The sequence below is a fragment of the Mandrillus leucophaeus genome, unplaced genomic scaffold (assembly GCF_000951045.1).
Source record: "Mandrillus leucophaeus isolate KB7577 unplaced genomic scaffold, Mleu.le_1.0 Scaffold383, whole genome shotgun sequence".
Classification (NCBI taxonomy): domain Eukaryota; kingdom Metazoa; phylum Chordata; class Mammalia; order Primates; family Cercopithecidae; genus Mandrillus; species Mandrillus leucophaeus.
In genome coordinates this window covers 2,011,841-2,028,556 of record NW_012104065.1, presented here as the reverse complement: position 1 = coordinate 2,028,556, position 16,716 = coordinate 2,011,841, and the positions used below count along the sequence as shown (strand labels likewise).

The window sequence follows — 16,716 nt, the reverse complement described above, 5'->3', positions numbered from 1 at the left end:
CTGACACTTTGATTTTGGAATTCTGGCTCTGCAATTGTGAGAATAAATTTCTGCTGTTTTAAACTACCACAACTGTGGTAATTTGTTATGGCAGCCATAGGAACTAATATGGTCACCCAAACCCAATAGCAGGCTATGTTTTGTTGGCTGTGTTTGAAGCATACGGGTCTTGGAAAGCAAAGCACAAGCATATACATTATATTAGTTGACTTGGGCTGCCATAATAAAACACTAGAGAGTGGTGGTTTAAACAGTAGAGATTTATGTCTCACAGTTCTGGAGGTTGCGAAGTCCAAGATCAAGATGCCAACAAGGTAGATTTCATTCTTAGGCATCTTGTCTTGGCTAATCCTGAGACAGTCAGGTAGGAGGGGGTCCTTGGAGAAATTCCAACTAGCCTGCTGACAGAGGTAGAGCCTTGGGAAGTTCACCATGTTTGCAGTGGGGAAGGAGCCTGGTCTCTCCTCTTCCTGTGTGGAACCTGAGATTCAAGCTGCCGGTGGGAAGTGCTCTAGCAGGGACTCCAGCCTAGTGAGAGTCCCTGTTTCTCCCTTTTCTTCCTTTTCACCCAATAAAACCCTGTTTTACTCACCCTCCAAACAGCCTGTGACCTAAATTTTCATGGCTGTGGGATGGACAAGGACCTCATCTTTAGCTGAACTAAGGAAAAGTCCTGCAACAATCCCACCATGAAGTCCTCACCCTCATGAGCTCATCTCATCCTAATTACTTAGCAAGGGCTCCATCTCCAAATACCATTGCTTTGGGGGTTAGGGATTAAACATAGGAATTTTGGGGGGTCACAAATATTCAGCCCATAACCTGCAACATCATCTTCTGAGGACAGCACAATCTGTATTCTGGTCTTAGGGTTTGTAACAGTGTCAGTTTGCTTTTGGTGTTTGCTTTGGGATAGGTTGGACATCAGAGCCAGATGAACTAGACTACTAGATTACTTGTCTGTAGGCATGGAAAAAGTGAAGAGAAACAATGTGCCGGTGGTGTTGACAGAAGAAGTTCCATGTATAGCAAGTAAATTCTACTACCAGAAATCAAAGGTCACCTCTTGTGAACTGCACGGCCAGTTCTGTAGCTTGTTTTCCTGTTTGTTTGTTTGTTTTTTATCTTTGCAGCCACATGTCTGAACAGAGATGGTGAGGGCCTTTACTAGTATCCTGATCAAACACTAAGTACAGACATTAATAGCAGAATGAGCAACATGTGACATGTCTTCTGGACTCTCACATTTCGGTTATAAAGTCTGGTTCTTCAAAATCTTTCCCATGTGAAACATAAAAAGTGAGGAACCTGTTTTAATCCCTGGGTCCCAAGGCTTTTAAAGGAAAGGTGTATATTTTTATCAGAAGGATAATCAATCTTTCTAGCAGATTTAAAATCAGATTCAGAGGAAAGAAGAAATTTATTCAGTAAACACAAATTAGTAACTCATATAGCTTCATGTATGACTTACAGCTGTATTGGTAGTATATGTAAATCCAGACATTGGTTTCAATTTGCAAAATGCCTATAAATGATGTAATTTCTCAATGCAAATGTGATATTTCAATGTCAGCATAAAAATGAATACAAATACTAAGCATTAATATAAACAGAACAAGTAAAAGTTCAGCTGCTGGAATTATCTAGACCAAGGTGATTCGGTCATCTCATACCCTCTTGAATTCTCATTAGAGCTAGGAGCATTTTTTTCCTTAAGCCTCAATTAGCTATCAATATATTTCAAGAAAATTTGAGGGCTGCCATATGAAAGGTCCAGCATACGCCCTGAAATCAGGCACGGGAGCACAATACTTCTATGAAAATCAGCGAGGAAACCCTGACACTGAGGATGTAGGGGGCAGAATGGGACTGAGGACTGGTAATACCTGAAGTCTGTCAAATGAAGAAGGAAGTAAATTGGACCAGTGGGCCACTGCTTGAGCAAATGTTAGTCCCAAACATACAGTCTAAGCCTGTGACTTAAAACAGAGCTCTAGAGAGTAAGTTGTATTTTCCCACCAGAACATGTAAACAATGTCAGGACTTACCACCCAATTAATAACATATATGACAAATAATGTCCTAAGAATAGAAATGTATGAAGAGAGCATCATAATAAATAACAATATTAAAAACCTTCAAATCATGGTGTAATGGTTAATTTTATATGTCAACTTGGCCAGGCTATAGTGTCCAGTTGCTTGGCCAAACACCAGTCTGCTGCTGTGAAGGTGTTTTTCTCATATGTGATTAACATTTATGTAAGTAGAGTTTGAGGAAGGCTGATTATGCTACGTAATGTGGCTGGGCCTCATCCAGTCAGTTGAAGGCCTGATGAGAACAGATGGGTCCCACAAGGAGGGAGGAATTCTGCCTCCCCATTGCCCTCAGACTCAAAACTGCAATCTCAACTTTTCCTTGGGTCTCCAGCCTGCCAGCCTGCCATTCAGGTTTCAGACTTGCCAGCCTCCATAACCTCATAAGCCAATACCTTAAAATAGATCTCTATGTAAATCATATTCGTTCTATATAAACATCCCATTGGTTTCTCTGGAGAACCCTGACTAATACACATGGGTTATAAAGCTTGGTTGTAGCCTCATCCCATATTTAACCCATATTTCTCAAACACATTTGGTCTAGGACAGTTCTCCATTGTGCAAGACTGCCCCACTCATTGAAGAACATTTAACGCCCTGTCCCTCTTCCATAAAATACTGTTAGCATCCTCCTCCTAAGCTATTTTAACAACCAAATACACTCCCACAGATTTTCAGATTTCCTCTGGGGGCTGACTGGTCCTTGTCCAGTTGGGAAGCATTGATCTAGTTCAACTCACCCATTTTATACATAAAGAAACTAAGGTGATGAGAAAATGTACTTAAAAAAAGCAGGACATGATTATTTTTCAACACACGGCTTCTGTACAAACTCCAAATAAAACCCCAATATAAAAAAATGAGAAAAAATGGTATTTCATTTGCAGTGCTCGACAAAACGTTAACCTCTTGAATCATAAATCAGCTATTAGAAATCAGTAACAAAATGATGAAGATTATAAGGTACATGAAAATAAAAGAAACAGAGGAAAATGAAGTAACACAAATGAATAATAGTGCTATATGAAGATGATGTAGCTTACTGTTAACAGATGGAAAAGTAATTTCTTTGTAATATTACATTATCAATGATTACAAATGTGGATATCTACTGTTTGTATAGTTTTAGGAAGTGGGGAACACTCAAACACTGGGAAAGCTTACTCCACTTATGGGAAATTTACTCAAAATGCAGATTTTGCATATACTTTGCCTGGGCAGTTTCAATCCATAGGAATTACTCCAACAAAGTAGTTGGATAAATTGAAACTTATACATGAGCATGTTCACTACATAAAAAATCTGTAGGTAATACATCATCCCCCCCAACTCGTTATGTATCAATTGGTTAAGAAAAAAAACATGTTTTTAAAAATGTTAATAATTAGTAGCCACACTGTAGTGAGGATTCAGGTTTTTAGATTCCTAGTTTAGCACATTCCTGACTCCCTTATAAATCCTATGAAGTCAGGCTAAATGTATTCATTTATCCATTGAATGTATAGAAGCCCTCAGCATATTATAAATTGAACATTTAGCACATACAATTTATAATTCTGCTTTTCACAGTTTTGTGATATCTAAAGACAGCATGCTCATCACTTATTGCCTGGTTCTCCCAATACCTTCTGTTTATTGGGAGATAATGCCCTTCTTAGGTTTTGCTACTTGACCACATGGTTCTAGTTAGAGATTCTGTGCATCTGCCCTCTCTGGCTGCGATTGGTTTGAATGGGCACCATGACACAGGCTTGTCCATCAAAATCCTCCCCTGTTAATTTTCAAACTACAAACAAGAGAGATAATAGTTCCCTTTGGAAACCATGGAAACAAAAGGCTGTGGTGCTCAAAGGTTGTTGTTGGCTGCTTTTCACTATGAAAAAGAGGTTGAGCTGGGCATCGTGGCTGACGGCTGTAATCCCAGCACTTTGGGAGGCCGAGGCAGCTAGATCACAAAGTAAGGAGTTCGATACCAGCCTGGCCAATATGGTAAAACCCTGTCTCTACTAAAAATACAAAAGTTAGCCAGACATGGTAGCGGGGACCTGTAGGCCCAGCTACTCGAGAGGCTGAGGCAGGAGAACTGCTTGAACCCGGGAGGCGGAGCTTGCAGTGAGCCGAGATCGTGCGACTGCACTCCAGCCTGGGCAACAGAGCGAGACTCTGTCAAAAAAAAAAAAAAAAAAAGAAAAGAAAAGAAAAAGAGCTCGGTGTTCAGTGAAACAAAGTGAAACCAAGGCAGAGAGAGAAATAGAGGGGCCTCTGCAGGGCTCTAGTCCCTGGCTCCAGTCATCCCTGAAACTGTGCTGCTTCCCTCTCCGTGGTTTAACTGCTCAACCCTTTCTTTGATTGTGTGAGATACCTTAGTATCCTTTAAATAAACCCCCTTTCCTTTAGTCTAAACTAGTTTGTGCTATGTTTTTGTCACTCACAACTAAAAGAATATGTTTACTGGAAAATGACTTGTTGAATTTTTTATAATCATATAATTCAGAAACAGTGATAGTTACACTTGGGTTTCAAGACATAAACTGTGAGTTGCCAGCGGAGGTAATGATCCTAGCTGTGCCACCAAGGGCATGCAGGAATTAAGAAAATGTGACTTTAATAAGGTTAAAAGTGTAGCTACACCATAATTTCTATCACCATTGTCAGAATCATCTAGCTATTTATTTTCTCAGGTTTCCCTCATGTTTGCTTAGAAAAAATTCCTCCTTTCCTTGATATACTTTCTGAAATGCCATCCTCATCATTCATTTCCAATTCAAATTGAATGTCTTTGAGTATAGCATTTGGTGTAGCATCTATAATTTCCTATGCACCTGCGTGCAATGGATAAGTGAGCAGGCTCTGTGTAGAATTTTTCAGGACACAGGTGGTAGTTAGGGGTCTTTGTATTTGGTGATGTATAAGATTCTTCTCATCCTCAAATTCACCGTTAGTGTCTCCACACCAGGACCATGATGCTTTTTGCAGACTACAGCTGTCCTTGGCTGATAAGTGGAAAGGAGAAATGATTTTAAAAAATGAAGAAAAAGCAGCTACCTTAGTAGAAAAGAGCACTTAAAAGGCTTTATAAAAAAAACAAAAAAAACTGCAGAATTTAGAAAAATCACTTTATCTTCCCCTTTTCCCTGAATCACTGAACACTCAAGCCATGCTATAGAAACCTGAAGGATGGGAGGCCATTTAGACTGTTATGAGCTATAAAATTTGTGGAAAGAAAAAGTGAGAACTAATTATCTTCCCCCACGCTGCTGAGATCTTAGACTCACTTCCATCTCTTCTGACACATGGTTTTAGATCCAAAGAAATATGTGTCCTTCAGAAAAAAAGAGATGTTGGCAATCTTTTTCTTAACACAAATCGTGTGTAAATTTATCTTCCCAATTTGTCCAAGGAAAGAAAATAAAACTGCACAAAAATTATTAAGTAGAATGCCAGGAGTCCTATAGTTTGAAAGGCCCCACTCCAGGATGTTATACGCCCAGGACACAAAGGGGGTCAGTTTTATCCACGATCCGACCCTACTGTGGCCTAAGAAGCATGAGAAACTCTATAAATCCCCTGAAAGGGAAATTCTGCCTCAGGCTTCATGCCTCAGCTTGCATTTTTCTTCTTGTACTCTCGATTTCCCTGGTTTTCAATGATGACTTCTACTATACCTATGTTTGCCACCTTAGTACCTGCACTTATTCTCTTCTTCCCCTCATTTGTGCCACCTGAGGCCTTGCCCAGTAAGCAAGGATTGACAGCCCTTGCTCTGAACCAGCAGATCAGCACCCCCCCCCCCTCCGCCCCCGCCAGGCCAACGCCCTTTTTGTTATGCAAACACATCACAAGCACTGCCAGTGAGCAGGGACTTGATCCCAACACAAAACCCACAATTCCCAGGCCCTTTCCATTACAGAAGGTAGAAAATGCCTTAACCAACTCACCTCAAACTGAAGAGAAAATTTATAGTCAGAGTCTTTGGCCATATCCTTAATATAGGCATCAAAGTCATCCAGTTGAACCGGGCTTTGCCAAACACAAAGAAATATATATACAATTTAAAATTCTTGCTGATAGGTATAATATATTGTTTGATATCATACTTCTTAATTTTCTTGGAGAAAATAGAAGTTTTACTTCTCTAAGGTTAGCACTCACCTTTTTATTATTTTTTTCTTTTTTATAGTTCAAGTTACCAATCCTTAATATATTGCAATTGAAAAGAAGGGCATATATATCCAGCTTCCTTGAGAGGAGAAATCTCTAGATTTTCACTTGACTCTTACTCTAGCAGTACAGTACTATATACATGCATACTCATATAAACATCCCCATATATGTTGCCTCTAGAAAACTCTGGCATATGGAAAATAACAAAGGAATAGATTTCAAAGACCTGTTTCAATTATGGTTTTGCTTTATTGACTGTGTTATCCTAGAGAATCACCTAACTCTTTCAGAGTCAATGTTCTCATCCATAAAATACAATAGTTATAGCTACGAGGTTGACATACGGTATATAAGGAACTTTGTAAGTTTCAACAGCTTTACAAGTATAAGGAATTGTGCTGCTAGCTACAGTCTCTCCAAAGCAGAGGCAGGATCAGTGGGATGAAACTTTTGTCCAGAAAGCTCCCAGGGTCTCACTGGAGTGTCATCTTTAGAGGCTTGCATATCTAGATTCAATCAAGTAACACATCTGAGCTTATGTTTCTGCATCTGCAGCAGCAGTTCTCACTTCGTTTTTTTTTAGAATAAGAATCTAATTTTATCTCCTGTAGTTTTCTATAGCTGCTTATCTCCTCTAGAGCCTACCTAAACCAATTTGCTCTCTAAAGTAGCTCTCTGCTTCTGCAGAATGCCACATTCTGTCATCTAACTCAAGCTTTTCCACTTTGGCAGGGTCCTTATAGTTGACCCTTCCCTTGGTCTTGTGGCATGTTACTCAGCCTATATCATCTAACTGTGGTCTTTTTTGTTTTGTTTTGAGACAGAGTCTTGCTCTGTCACCCAAACTGGAGTGTAGTGGCACTATTTAGGCTCACTGCAACTTCTGCCTCCTGGGTTCAAGCGATTCTCCTGCCTCAGCCTCCTGAGTAGCTGGGACTACAGGCAGGTGCCACCACGCCTGGCTAATTTTTGTATTTTTAGTAGAGATTTGGTTTCACCATGTTGTCCAGGGTGGTCTTGAACTCCTGACTTCAAGTGATCCACCTGCCTCGGCCTCCCGAAGTGCTGGGATTACAGGTATGAGCCACTGTGCCCGGCCTAACTGTGGTCTTATGTCCAATGAGCAAATACATAGTATTTAATAATGCTCATTTAAAGTTGTTGATTAGCTAATCTGATGAATTCATTTATGTTAATATTTTAGTAAATTTTAGAGGGCATTATATCTTCCAGAGAATACTTTAAACTGAAATGTTTTTACGTAATAATAATAACTCATTTATAAAACATGCTACACTTCATAAATATTCACATGCGTTATCTTGCTTAATCGATCCCTGAGGCAGGAACAGACAACATTAGCTCCAAGCTCCAGCTGAGAGAGCCATGGCTAAGAGAGTTAAATAAGTAGCCCAACATCACATGTCTACTAAGCAGTAGAATTCTCACTGGAATCCAGGGAGAGTAAGTCCTAGTTCAAAACTTGTCCCACTTCAAACTTGTTATCCTTCCAAAATAATGGGCTAAAGTTGGGACTCCTCTCCTGGAATGAACTCCCTTAAAATGGCAATCTCTGGCTGGTGTCTTTGGGCTGTGTATTGGCCTTAAAGTTGGATTTAACAACTCTGGCTTTCATCTTGTTACTAGGAAAATGGGCACATGTACACTGAAGGCAAACCAGACAAAGTATTTATGGGTTAAAAGAAGTAAAAGCAAGAAGCAGAGGGAAAAAGAGAGAGAGAGAGGAAGGAATAGCAAACAGAAGAATGGACATAAGGGAGAACGAGAATGACCAGGAGAAGAAAAAGAAAGCTGGAAGGGAGCAAAGACCAAAAGGACAAATACCTACAGAGGAGAAAGAAAAAGAGGAGGTGAAGGAAAGGAAGGATGGAATGAAGACAAGTGGAGACAGAAAATGGGAACCAGGGGGACACGGTAGTGGTGGGGCATTTGGAGTGAAAAAAAAATGGTAGAGAAGGCAAATAAAAAGGTGAGAGGAAAGCCTCTCAAGAACTGTCTTCTAGAGAAGGAGAGAGGACTCAAAGGAAAATGAGAGGGGGAAGGCGGAAGCTGAATTGATGTGAGGTTTTTTTTGCATGTGGGTATGTTCTACCACTCCTAATCTCTACCATATCTTTTGTCTGGGTCTTGCTTCTCCTTCTTTTCTTTGCCTGGGTCTTGGGAGGAGCAAGCCTTGATAGTCTCTCCTTTTTGTCCAAGGACACTATCTTCAAAATGCTCTAGACTCTGCCTCTTTAGCTCACCTGCCAACCCAACTAATAGTTTTTGGTAACAAAGTCTTTCTCTTTCTGTGAAATCATCCCTCCCAGTTGATGGTACCCTCTCCTCTCTTCAGTCTGGTTTTATCTCTCTTACATCAGTTGGTATGAGCCAATGGAATGTGTGCTGCTTTGAAATTGACTTAGAGACTGGACATGGTGACTCATGCCTGTAATCCCAGCACTTTGGGAGACTGAGGAGGGTGGATCACATGAGGTCAGGAGTTCTAGACCAGCCTGACCAATATGGTGAAATTTCATCTCTCCTGAAAATACAAAAATTAGCCAGGCATGGTGGCATGTGCCTGTAGTACCAGCTACTCGGGAGGCTGAGGCAGGAGAATCACTTGAACCCGGGAGATGGAGGTCGCAGTGAGCCAAGATTGTGCCACTGAACTCCAGCCTGGGTGACAGAGCGAGGCTTCATCTCAAAAAAATACAATAAAATAAATTTAAAAATAAAAATAAATTTAAAAAATGAAATTGACTTAGAAAAAATTATTCTGTTTTCATATATGCCATAAAATTATATGCCACTCAAGACTGACTAGAAACATTTTTACATCAACTTTTCTTTTGGATTATGTCATGGATTACTCATGATTTCTTTCCATAAGCATAGATGCCACAGACCTGGCTGGACCCCCTAATTGCCTTCTTGTACTAATTCACCAGTGTTCTATATAGGCAGGTATCAAGAACAAACTCTATATAAAGGAAAGTTCCACTCTTCACAGGTAGAAATATAACTAAGAAAAGGCATGGAGGTGATAATCTAATAGGCTTTTGAAATCAACTGGGGGTTAATTTTCACTCACCACAATCGTAATTCTTGTGATTTAATGGTTTAATAGATAAGGAAAACCACAGGCTAGGTTAATTATCTTTTCTATTTATTATACAGGTTTCTTGAGACAGCATTATCAAAGTATTTATTATAATATCAAATAGAGTGAAAGCCTTTTCCTGCAATAAACACAGAATTTCAAAATACTAACAGGATTTTTGAAACTCTTTGATGTAGTTAAATATTAGGTTTTCATATACTGTATTTAGAATACCATATTTCCTCCTCCAAGACTTTAAAAATTACTAATGATCCACTCTCTCAGATTTGAAATGATAAACATTATCCTTATTTCTGATGTGATTTCTGTGATACACTTTTCTAGTGGCCACTGCCACTCAGGCATAAACGACCGATACATTACTGTGCTTAGCTATCCTAATATGCATTTGCCTCTTTCTTAAGCATCTCTTCTATTTGAAGACAAACAATCTTTAATTGGAACATTAAGATTACTATAACAAACATCCTTTTAAATGACATAGTAAGAAAAACTTACTTTGTCAGTTTCCTCTTCTTTAAACCATTTTTACTCCTAATAATTAAAAAAGAAAAGACAAATTTATCTGGGCAAAAGAACTGATTAACATAATAATTAAACTTGAAGAGCTTTAAATAATTACATCAGGTACCTCAGTTTTATTTAATTTTCATGAAACACACATCAGGTTTGTTTAATTACTTTTCCTTACATGAGAAGATAATAATAATTTCAGATTCATTTTTTAAAACTCTAGTAGATTGCATGAACATATCTGCACTTTATACTTTCCATTTACCAAGAACTGAGTTCTAGAAATGAAATTTTTAACTGCTGTCAATTAAGTTGCTAGAGCAGTTTGTAAATGTCTAGAAGTATTTATCTACCACCTGCACACTCCAGTTTCTACAGGCAGGAAGGAAGAATTGGGGAATGAAATGGAGAACTAATAAAGAGAGGGTGGAATGTTGTTTTCTTAGTTAAAGACTAAAATAACTTTTTCTGACATTTTTCTTTGGGGATGTGAATGTGTGCTGTCAGTGTGGACATGTATCTTATACAATTCTACTATGGCATTGTTTTTATTTCATCTTGAACTAATTTTTAAGCTATCTGAAGAACTGGACCTATTCCTGCTTGCTCTTCATCATTACTAGTCTATAAGCTGAAACACAAGAAATGCTAATACATGCTTTAGTTAGTTATATTTGTTTGGGGGATAATTACGGTAATGGTTTTCACCCAACCAAGTAAGATAACTCACCTAAGTTATCTAAAGCTAACAGTATCTATCGAAGCACTTTGTGATTTTATTCTTATTGTCTTCTATAAATAATAAATGTTGAAACATGATTGATTGTATGAATGACATTATAGCAAACTTTTTGTAAGTAATTCTCAGAGGTCTTTACATAATTTTGATGGAAGCACCCGCTTTTCAGAAAATAAACAGTCTATAGTAAATAACCAGCTGTAATCTTAGTACTTTAATGTGTCCAAATATTTATTTATATTTACAATTATGAATGTTTGGATATCTCCACTTCCTGAAAGCTTTTAGCAGGATGAAGCACTACTTTGTGCTTTCACAGCACTTTGCAAACGGAGAGTTTCTCACATTGTGTGACTGTTAGTTGCAGGTACACACCTTGCTACACTCACTTTATAACTTCCCCCCAGGGCTGAGCATCGTTAATGAAACACATAGTGGGTGGTCAATAAACGCTTATTCAGTTGAACTGAAACAAAATATCTCTGCCATGTTACCCTCAGAATTTCACTTAATGATTCCTTTAACAATTGAGTACTAGACTTGGGCTTGTGATGTTCTGATTGAAAAGATGGGACTTGTGGATGAAGAGAAAGTAATGCAGGTCAGGAAATGTAGGAACACATCCACAAAGGCAAGTGGTGTTTGTGGTTTTCGGGTAACTTTAATTTCCTCCCACTTCTAAGTGAAAACAATCCATTCAATGGTTCCTGTTCTATTTTTTCCTCCCTCATCCTCTTTGTCTTCCATACCTGACATTTAGAGGGAAAAATCAGTCCAGTTTTTACTCTGCCTCTCCCTGATCCCCTCAAAAAACACTGTCATGTTGGACATAGCTGTATATTATAGACGTTTGGGAACCTAAAGGAATATTTATTGATAGTGTTTTTTATTCAGCCCCGTGATGGTAATTTAGTTAGTTTTAGGAATTCCATATTTACTTCTTGTAGTAAGTGCCAATTACTTTAGTGCTTTCGGAAAGCAGAATGTCAGCGGAGATGACTAACAGCTCTGGTAAAGTCAGGAGGCTGCCAACATATTTTGTGATCAGGAGTGAACAAAAAAATACTTTCCTATCCAAACAGGCTTTAAAGGAAACTAGGAAGTAACAAATGTATGTAAGAGGGTAACACTGAATAAATTCAGTGCTGAAATATTAAGCTGCTACTACTCGGCAGTTGTGTACTGTGTAGAAGCTTGATTCATAGAGGAGAGACACATTTTTTTCTTTCAATCGCATTCATTATTGAATGAACTTTCAATATAATGTATAATTATACTACGTTTTGTATGACATATCATATACTTATTGGCATAAGTAATCATGATTTGTATACAATTTGCATTGTTCTATTTAGATCTTGCTGATTCCAAAGAGTTTCTGTATCCTAAGGCTGTGGAACATGACAGGATTGAATTATGAAACTCCACAGCAACACTGATCAAATGTTCCTATATTTTCAATTGCTGTGCTAATTCCAAGACTAAAACAAGATAAAACCAGGGGAAAATTCATGCAGATTAAGACTTTGCTAGCAATTTTAACTTAAGCACATTCTGGAAGGAGCCAATATGTGCACATGTTACAGTGACGATTTTGTGGGACATGTAGGGTATTGCCTTTTCATTGCAAAAGATTTTTCAAATCAATAAATAACCCCCATCAGACATACATACAGCATATATGCATAGACGATTGTGCACTTGTAATTTTTTCTCTTTCACTTATATTAGGAAGGTTCAAAATCCTAATGACTTCAAAAGTTAAGATACATTCTGCATAAGTTAGTCATGGTTATGACAGTCTTGGAAAGCCATCCACACTGCAATTCATTCCAAAAAAGCAATAGCAAGGACATGGGATTTATAATGGTTGAAATAAGACAAAAACAAAACTCTAAAAGTCTCCAATTTTGTAAGTGCTGCTTACTCTTTGATGAGGTAAGCAGAAACCATCCCCAAATCTTAAAAAGAACTTTAGGATTATATCATTCTTCAAATAGAACATGCAATCACCATGAGTAAAGCTGAGCATTTTCAACTAAATGCCACTTATTCCTTAAAATGCCAACTGCTTAGGATTGAGAACAAGCAGATGAATACCTGAGTAAAGCATGAGGGTCGTTATGGCAGTTAAAAAAACAAAAAAGGATTTAACACTAAATCTAGATATAGCTAGTTCGACTTAGATGATTTCTTTCAATAGGAAACATACTCTAAGTTATGAAAGTCAGAAATCCTTGCAGAACACAATCCTGAGACTAACCTAACTGGGCACTGGTGCTCCACACTGATTCTGCTACCACCCCAGGAAAAGATTCGAGCAACACTATGAGAGAGAGAAAGAGTTTTTTTGATTTCCAAACAAACCACTAGTGACATCAGATGGGTTTTAGAAAATCAACAGGAATATATATTTCCAAGAAATCGACAGTTTAGAAAGGAAGTTGGACAGTGTGTTAGGCAGTGTGCATCAGGGGAGATGGCTCTGTTATTAACAGCTGTTGTTAACAGGGTAGGTGAAATCTGAAGACAAACACATCATTAGGAGGATTAAAAATGACTCTTTAGCCAATGAAAGCAGGGGAAAATAACCACCAGTTATTAGATGAAGCAAACAGGGAATTGGAGTGGTTGTGTGAGTAGAAGCTGTATTTCAATGAGCAGGGAATATGAATTTCACTTCTTTTGTATCTGGCATTGTACAAAAGGGCTGAGAACATAGTTTATATCCAGTATGTTTTCACTAGTTGGTATGTGTGAAATTTACTGAAGTGACAGAAAGCATGGAGCTCTATGTTTTACCTTCTCTTCTCACCTGGAGACAACCATTTACAGTTTCAAGGTGATTCTTCTAAAAATTCCTGAAGGGTATTTTCTCCCCATAAGTTGGATTTCATGCTATTTGATTGGTACTATAAATAGCAGACCTTGTGAGGGTTGCTGAAATTTGAAGATATGTTCATCAACGAGACCTATTAAGGAATACTTGCTTATTAGCACACGCCTACCTTACAGAACCTTAAAAATGAGCTGTGAAAAATGAGAAAGTCTCAGAGAATTAAGCAAGGAAATGATATATGCATCTTTCTTTCATTTTATTTGCAATCTGGGATACTTTATGGGTATTTGCTATCAGTATTTTAACAATAGGCACACTATTTGAGGATGATTAGTAGATGTTCAGTTAAAAGTAAATGTATATTTTGAAGGTCGAAATGGAATTTGTGTGTGCTATTCATACCTGAAAACTATTTGATGTCAAATACTGAAAATATGGAGTTGACTGTGCTGAAGCCCTGTACTAAAAACCATAACAACAACGAACTTAGAATAACAGTGAATGGGTCCTCGGCATCTAGCACATTCCTTTGACTTAATTACTTATACATCATGTCTACTTTGTTTCAAAAGCTTTCCTCTAGTCTCTTTTTTTTAAAGAAGATATGAATTCTGGAATTAACAGTCTCTATTTTGAGGAAATCCTTTTTTATGTTTCTTCCAGTGCAACTTGAAATCCTAAATTCTGCCAGCCGTATTTATTCTGTCCTTGGAGGAGCTGAAGAATATTTGGTCAATTGTCTTTTTGAATAAATAAATGCTCCAGATTGCTCATACCCACACCACCACCCCATAAGCTATTTTTTTTTCCAGTCTATGAGATATTTTTATTGTTTTCTTCTGAGACCTTTTCAAGTTGTCCACATTTATGGATCTGTCTATACATAATTTAGTACCTAAACACTAGGTATTAATATTTAAGGACAATGACTTTTTTTTGTCAGTTCCCTGGGAAACCGCTATCTTTTATCTTATAGCACAGGAGAAGAAATAGTTCTTGATTCTTTAGTCTCAGAATTCAAGGTTACTATTATTATTACCTATTAAAAAGTCAAAAGGAACACTTCAAGATTTGATCATTAAAATGATCTAGAAATTAAAGAAAATAAGAAATTAAAGGAGTCTGCTCTTTACAGAGGGAAGAACAGATTTCAGAGAGACCTGAGTTTGGAACCTGGATTTTGTACATAGTGGAATGTGCTATTAAGACAGTTAATCTCCTTAAGCCTCCATTTCCACATTTCTAAAATGGGACTAAAATACTCTCTGCAGGATTGTGGGGGAGAATGAAATAAGATAATCATACAAAGAGGCTTGCATATAGTCAGCTGTTTCCTAGTCACTGAGTTAGCATTATTATAAAAACAAGGAGGCCTCAGATGCAGAGAACTGTATAGACTCTGATTTCTCCTTCTTAATGCATTTCTACCTTCTTGGAAATTTGGAGCTCTCTAATGCATGAAGATGATAATGGAAAATGGAAAGCATTATTTGCAAAGATGAGAGGCCAATGGATTAACTCAATGAAGAAGCAAATAACTAGTATTAAACGGGAAAATAGGCTTGCCAAGAACATCAAGGAAAAAAATTTAACAGAAAACCTTATAGTTAACATCCTTATACCGTTAACTGCTTTAATTCACTTCAATACATGATTAATAACTTTAGATGTTATTGAACATACAAAATAGTTAAAAAGAAACTTTCCTTTTTGTTTACTTCTTGAAAGCTGACTTTTAAAGAGTTTGTGTTAAACAGTAAAAAAAAAAAAAAATCACTTACCAAGGATTAATATAAAATGCCAAAAGATAATCAGTCCAAAGACATGAGGGTAGCAGGGTTAAGAAAGCAAATATACTCCTACGCCTGTGTGCATTAATAGATAACAGATGGAAAGATGAAAAAGTTGCAAGAGTTAGTAATATAAACTGTGAATAGATATAAGTAAATTACCTACTGGGATTAATTAATATGACAAGCACCTTAATTACAATTAAATATTAATCCATTTTGTGAAATATAAATGTGAGGGCTTAAATGCTACAATATTGACAAAATCAGTTTTTATTCACACATGACCTTACTGTAATCAGATATATTTCTTTCAACTTATTTTGTGTCAATTAGTCTGCTACCAGGCGATTACATTTTGCGTTCAGTCAAATGAAGCACTTAAATGCCTCATTAGTTATCTTGAGGCTTATTCTTGCATATTATTCTTCCTATGCTTAAGCCTATTTTAAGAAACCTCTATAACATCATTTGACAGCTAAACAGCAGCTTGTGTGAGAAAATAAAAACGGTCACTTTAGGCTGAGCACGGTGGCTCACGCCTGTAATCCCAGCACTTTGGGAGGCCGAGGTGGGCGGATCATGAGGTCAGGAGTTTGAGACCATCCTTGCTAACACGATGAAACTCCGTCTCTACCAAAAAAATACAAAAAATTAGCTGGGGGTGGCAGTGGGCGCCTGTAGTCCCAGCTACTCGGGAGGCTGAGGCAGGAGAATGGCGTGAACCTGGGAGGTGGAGCTTGCAGTGAGCCGAGATTGTGCCACTGCACTCCAGCCTGGGCGACAGAGTGAGACTCCATCTCAAAAAAAAAAAAAGGTCAGTTTACATATACACATATACTGATTCCGATGAAGACTAAGCTTTTAAGAGACATTCTTACAAAGCTGCACTACTCAGTATGACTTTCTGTATTATTTTTAAATTACTATACAATTTGTAAATATAACCCTTAAAACAGAGGTATGGATGATACTCGAATATCATTCATTCAAGATAAGTAGCTCATCAACTCCTTAGTCTGTGACCTCACTGATACGCAGCTAAGTAGGAGCAAAATAGTTTAGTTTCACTTTAATTCTAATTCAGACTGTTGATTTAAAATGCCTGGTTTCAGATATTCAAACCACTTGTCAAACAGAACACCCATTAATATAGATTTTAAAATACCCTGTGACTGCATCTAGAGTTATTCTGAGAATTAGGGGGAAAAATATTGTCACCTTGTCACTTCATTTATTACAATTCTTCACTGAGATATCTATTCTCAGTCAGCTAGAAAATGCTAGAGTCGGCAAAACTGTCTTTGCGAAGAGCTGCAAGATGTGCTTGATTTTATAGAAAGATCTTGAAGTGAATTCTCTTTTGCTGCAGTTCTCCCATGACTGGTCTCCCATAAATTCTATGAATTGTGACTGGCTGTGAAGTTAGTTAATACCTAACTCTC

The 16,716-nt window shown here is 37.7% G+C and overlaps 1 protein-coding gene across 2 annotated transcripts in view; it reads right to left on the bottom strand.

The window, feature by feature from the left end:
• Window positions 1–16,716, bottom strand: part of PTPRO (protein tyrosine phosphatase, receptor type, O) — a 283,195-nt gene that overhangs the window by 24,763 nt on the left and 241,716 nt on the right. Inside the window, exons 17-19 of one of the 2 annotated variants that reach the window (XM_011990820.1) lie at window positions 15,263–15,346; window positions 9,889–9,924; window positions 6,038–6,119 (exon numbers count right to left, since the gene is read on the bottom strand). In XM_011990820.1, coding sequence (XP_011846210.1) covers window positions 6,038–6,119; window positions 9,889–9,924; window positions 15,263–15,346 — 202 coding nt within the window. The remainder of the gene's footprint in view (window positions 1–6,037; window positions 6,120–9,888; window positions 9,925–15,262; window positions 15,347–16,716) is intronic. The other variant, XM_011990821.1, reaches the window with a different exon arrangement.